At 49.6% G+C, this 4203-nt stretch overlaps 1 protein-coding gene across 2 annotated transcripts; it reads right to left on the reverse strand.

The window, feature by feature from the left end:
• Positions 1 to 989: 989 nt before the first annotated feature.
• PIGC (phosphatidylinositol glycan anchor biosynthesis class C) lies at positions 990 to 3563 on the reverse strand. 2 transcript variants are annotated; one of them, XM_030302293.1, is made up of 2 exons: positions 3473 to 3563; positions 990 to 2341 (listed from the first exon to the last, which is right to left on the reverse strand). In XM_030302293.1, the coding sequence occupies exon 2, from the start codon at positions 2164 to 2166 to the stop codon at positions 1273 to 1275; it is 894 nt and encodes a 297-aa protein (XP_030158153.1). In that variant the 5' UTR covers positions 2167 to 2341; positions 3473 to 3563; the 3' UTR covers positions 990 to 1272. The 2 variants fall into 2 exon arrangements, with proteins under 2 accessions (XP_030158153.1, XP_030158154.1); XM_030302294.1 differs by lacking the exon at positions 3473 to 3563 and adding an exon at positions 3148 to 3282.
• Positions 3564 to 4203: the final 640 nt, after the last annotated feature.

Here is a 4203-nt window from a genome sequence, read left to right on the forward strand (position 1 = left end):
TCCCACTTTACAGATGAAAAAACTGAAACACAGAGCAGTTGCATAACCCAAGATCCAAGCATTTGCTCCCTCCTTAGATAAACTGGATTGCTCCCAATGACCTGTGGTTAAAGCCCAAATTCCTGAATATTCACACCCCTACTTGTTACTCAAACCTTCCTTTCCAACTTTCCCTCAAACCCCCAGAACCCTGATCTCCCATGAAACACCTTCCCACTTTTGTGCTTGTCCTAAAAAACAGACGTGGCCCAAAGGCAGCCACATGTTGCATGCAAGTGTGGCTTTTGTCCAGATTCAAATTTGACAGAATTTACAAGTCAGATTTCACATTAAAAATCACAATTACAGCTACTGAGACTTCATTTAGAAATCATTAGATGTCATCAGAAATCTGAAGCTCTGCAGCCAGGCCTACGCTCTGATTAGAAACACTCAGCTGGAGCAGAGTAGTGATCGCCCTCCCTGGCCGGGGCCAAGCTCCATCCAGTTTTCAGCTGCCATTAGCCACACAAAGTATGACTCGTGTGACTTGTATGCCTTGCTCATATTACTGACCTGATTCCTAAAGGCCTTTGCCACCTTGCCCTAAAACCATCTTTTACTTACTTAAATCTCACCTAACCACCAAGACCAAGCTCAAATGCCATCTCCTCTAATAAATATTTCCTAGTTTCTCCAATTCAATTTGGCCTCCAGCCTCTGAATTCCCTCAGCATTCTGATTATGTATTGCGACACATCACATCCGGGTCCCAGGCAGTTAGTGTGCACGTACCTCACTAAGAACTACGTAGAAACTCTGAGTGAGGTAAGGTTAAATAACCAATTCTGTGATCTTAGGCGACAAAATGTCACAGCATCTAGGATTCTAGGATTTGAGATCCAGATAACCAAAGGAGAGAAGTGACTTGAACACACACACATACTTTCATTCTCTTCATGCCCCTTCTGTCAGCCTTCTGCTTACAGAAAAATCATGGGACAACTTAATGGATGTGTTGTTATTTTTTTAATAGAAACCACATCACTTCCTTTGTTACAGCAATAATGAGGCAGTAATTCAAGAGGGTCCCAGAAAGCTTTTTCATCCACAAAGTAACAGAAAGAAAAACACCTTCATCACTCACGCCCTTGGTTAGCTTTTTCTTTTCATCTCTGTTCACCCACCCACAATAGTATGTTGCTTCCAGAATGGGATTCTGCCTTCAAATCCTGTATGAGCCGGGAGATTAGTCTATCAGCTTCCCTTAAGAACGGAATGGAAATCCCTAACTCAGCTGAGAAACCTGGACAAGTCTTCTTTGATTTCAGCCTCATCCCAAGGCCCATGAATGTTTTCTTTAAAAAGCTGCAGGCGAATGAGGTAGAAAGGGCAGAGACAAGAGATGGAAAACAGCAGAAGGGCAAAGAGGATGGCTCCCACAGCACTAATGGACAGCAGGCCTCCCAAGGCTGAAAATGCAAAAAGCAGCGTGACACCCACGTAGCTACGGGGAGTACATGCCTTCAGTTTCTTCTGCAACATGGGCCACAGGGCAAAAATCTGGATGGCAAAAGTCACCATGATGAAGGCATGCAGGGAACGGGGCAGGCGCGAGGCAAGGCAGACAGAAGCAAAGATGGCCATGTTCAAGGACAGCGTGCTGGATACAATGGCAGCATTGGCGCCATAGTCAAAGAAAATGAGGTGGCCCAAAAGCATGAAGACTGACATGGCATAGATGGTGTCAGTGCTGACAGACTCCGTCAGGGTCTTCAGCACTGGGGAAAAACCGTAGGTGAAAGTAATGAAAACCAGGGCGCTCTTCAAGTCAGCCCACCGGGTCCGCCCACTCTTCTTCCGTCCTTCACCTCCGTCAATGAGATCGAACAAAACATAGCCAATCAGTGAAGAGGCCAGGCCGGTCCCAAAGAGCCACTGGGGGGCCAGAAGACCTTCATCCATATACCACCAGATGACCACAAACACACAGACGCTGCACAGCTGCTGTATCACCACGCTCGACTCGAACACCACGGCCCAGTACTGGTACTTCCGGGCGTGGATGTTTTTCCGGAGCTCTTCCAGGAAACGCCGGTCCACGTAGTTATCGGGAAACGGCTGTCGCTCGTACAGGACCTTCTGCCACTTGGCCTCCTCAGTGTCAGCTACAGGCTGGGGCCCCATTATCCTCTCCCTCAAACTCAGGCCAGCTCAGTCTCCCTCGCAGAAGTCCACGTGGTTCTCGTTCCTTATAAAGTTCCGAAATAAGACCTCTCTGGAAATCCCATGCCGGGTGGTGGCTGACACTGCACCGACCTGCCTCGCTTTCAAAGGCGGCAACCCAGGCTAGGCCAAGTTCCTGGAAAAAGACACACCATGAACCTCGGAAAGCTGTGAACCGTCCGGGAAGAACAGAGTTAAAGTCAAAGCAACCCAATTTGTTAGAAGTCTGAGCAACATGTGTGCGGTGGCCATTTTATATCCGTGGACATTCAACCTCTGTTTCAGATTTTAAGTTATAATCCCACGGAAGATAACAGACATCTGGTAGCTAGTACGTACTGAGTGCCTACTCCGCGCCAAGTGCCTCTGGAGCTTCTTTCATTTAATCCCCGCATGCTTTCAAGTTAGCATTAGCTCCACTTTAGTTAGTAAACAAGAAACAACCCGAGATTCAAAGTGCTTAAAGTAACTTTAGCCCAAGTTAACAGTGATAAACACTGGAGCCAGATTCAAACCAATGTCTGACCCCAAAGCCTGGGCCTCACATCACGTCTCCCTCTAAACCAGTTAGCTCAGGGGTTCACGTATCCCCGAGGCTTCACCCAAAGCCCTCCCTGTCGCTGTATGCTTGTAGCTGCACTTAGTGCAAATTTCTAGGGATAGGATCCAGAGCTTTTATTTACGGAGTTCTCAAAGGCATGTGTTATTAAAAAAAAAAAAGAAAGAAAAAAGAAAGAAAGAAAGAAAGAAAGAAAAGAAAGGGAAAAAAAAGAAAAGAAAAAAGAAAAGAAAGAAGGTACCAAGGACTCAAAGATTCTTAATCCATTAACTGAGCGTAACATCCTTTAAAAAGTTATCACTCCACTTATAACGGAAAAACTCTTGGGAGGTTCGAAGACAGCGACCCCTTTTTCACAATGAAAACTTAAGAGTCAGAAATACCAGGGTCATGCTGCAAGTCTGCGAAGAAAATTCTTATTGCCGACCTTATTTCTTCCATAGAGCCCGCGCTAGGTTTTGCTTCACAAGCGAGACACCCTGGGAGCCCCCCTCACTGCAGCAAGGACCCCGGCCCCAGGAGCTCACGGCTTCGCCCCGGGTGGAGGATCCGCGGCGCCGGAAAGGGCAACGCCCCTCCGTGGGGCCGGGGGTCGGGCAGGTGTCCCCGGGGGCGCCCCACTCCCCCTCCGGGGCCTCCCGCGCCCGCCGCCCGTGAGGATGGCGGAGGAGAAAGGCCCGCAAACACTAACTCCCGCTCGAAACCCACCTGCCCGCAATTCCTAGGGCTGCGCGGCCGGGAAGGGCGGCCGCTCGCCTCCTTCCCCATCCGGGGCGCCGGGGGGTCGCGACGGCGGCCGAGCGCTTCCGGGTTCGCCACAGCCTCCGCGGCAAGAGCGCCCTTCCCCGGCTAGAGAGACTGCGAGGTCGCTGCTGCCCCCTCCTGGCTGCTCAGAGGACCTCCCGGCTCCCCTCTGAGGACGCACCGCTCAGAGTCCAGGAAAAAGCCAGTCCCCAGCGGGATTTGGCGTCCGAACAACGCCAGGGGTAGAGGCTGGGCTGGTAACGAGAGATTATAAAGCCTACTTTTACTGAGCTCCGGTTACTAAGGCCCTCAACTAGGGACTTCCCATGCATCCGTGAATTCATTGGACGCATACAGGTACTGTATTAGGTGCTCCTGATACAACAGTGAATGAAGACGACAAAAATCCCTGCTCTCTTGGAGCTTTGTGTCTTGTGCATTGACCTGTAAAGTGATGATAGATTTCCTCACAGAGGACAAAATTGAGGCTCAGAGAGGTTGTGATGCGTCCAAAGCCACACAGCTGAAAAATGGGTTCGTCAAGATTAACATCCAGTTGTCTGTAGCTTCCAAGTGTGGTTCTCTCCTCTTTGCTGCCTAGAAGGAATTGGGGTGGAGGACACTGTAGCTGAAAACAGCCGGAGACTGAACGGGAGGTTGCTGAGATTCAGCTGACTTCGTAGAACTCTCAGAGG

This window comes from Lynx canadensis, chromosome F1 (genome assembly GCF_007474595.2).
Source record: "Lynx canadensis isolate LIC74 chromosome F1, mLynCan4.pri.v2, whole genome shotgun sequence".
Classification (NCBI taxonomy): Eukaryota; Metazoa; Chordata; class Mammalia; order Carnivora; family Felidae; genus Lynx; species Lynx canadensis.

Excerpts from the sequence above, each read along its gene's own strand:
- PIGC (XM_030302293.1), bottom strand. The coding sequence starts at position 2,166 with ATGGGGCCCCAGCCTGTAGCTGACACTGAGGAGGCCAAGTGGCAGAAG.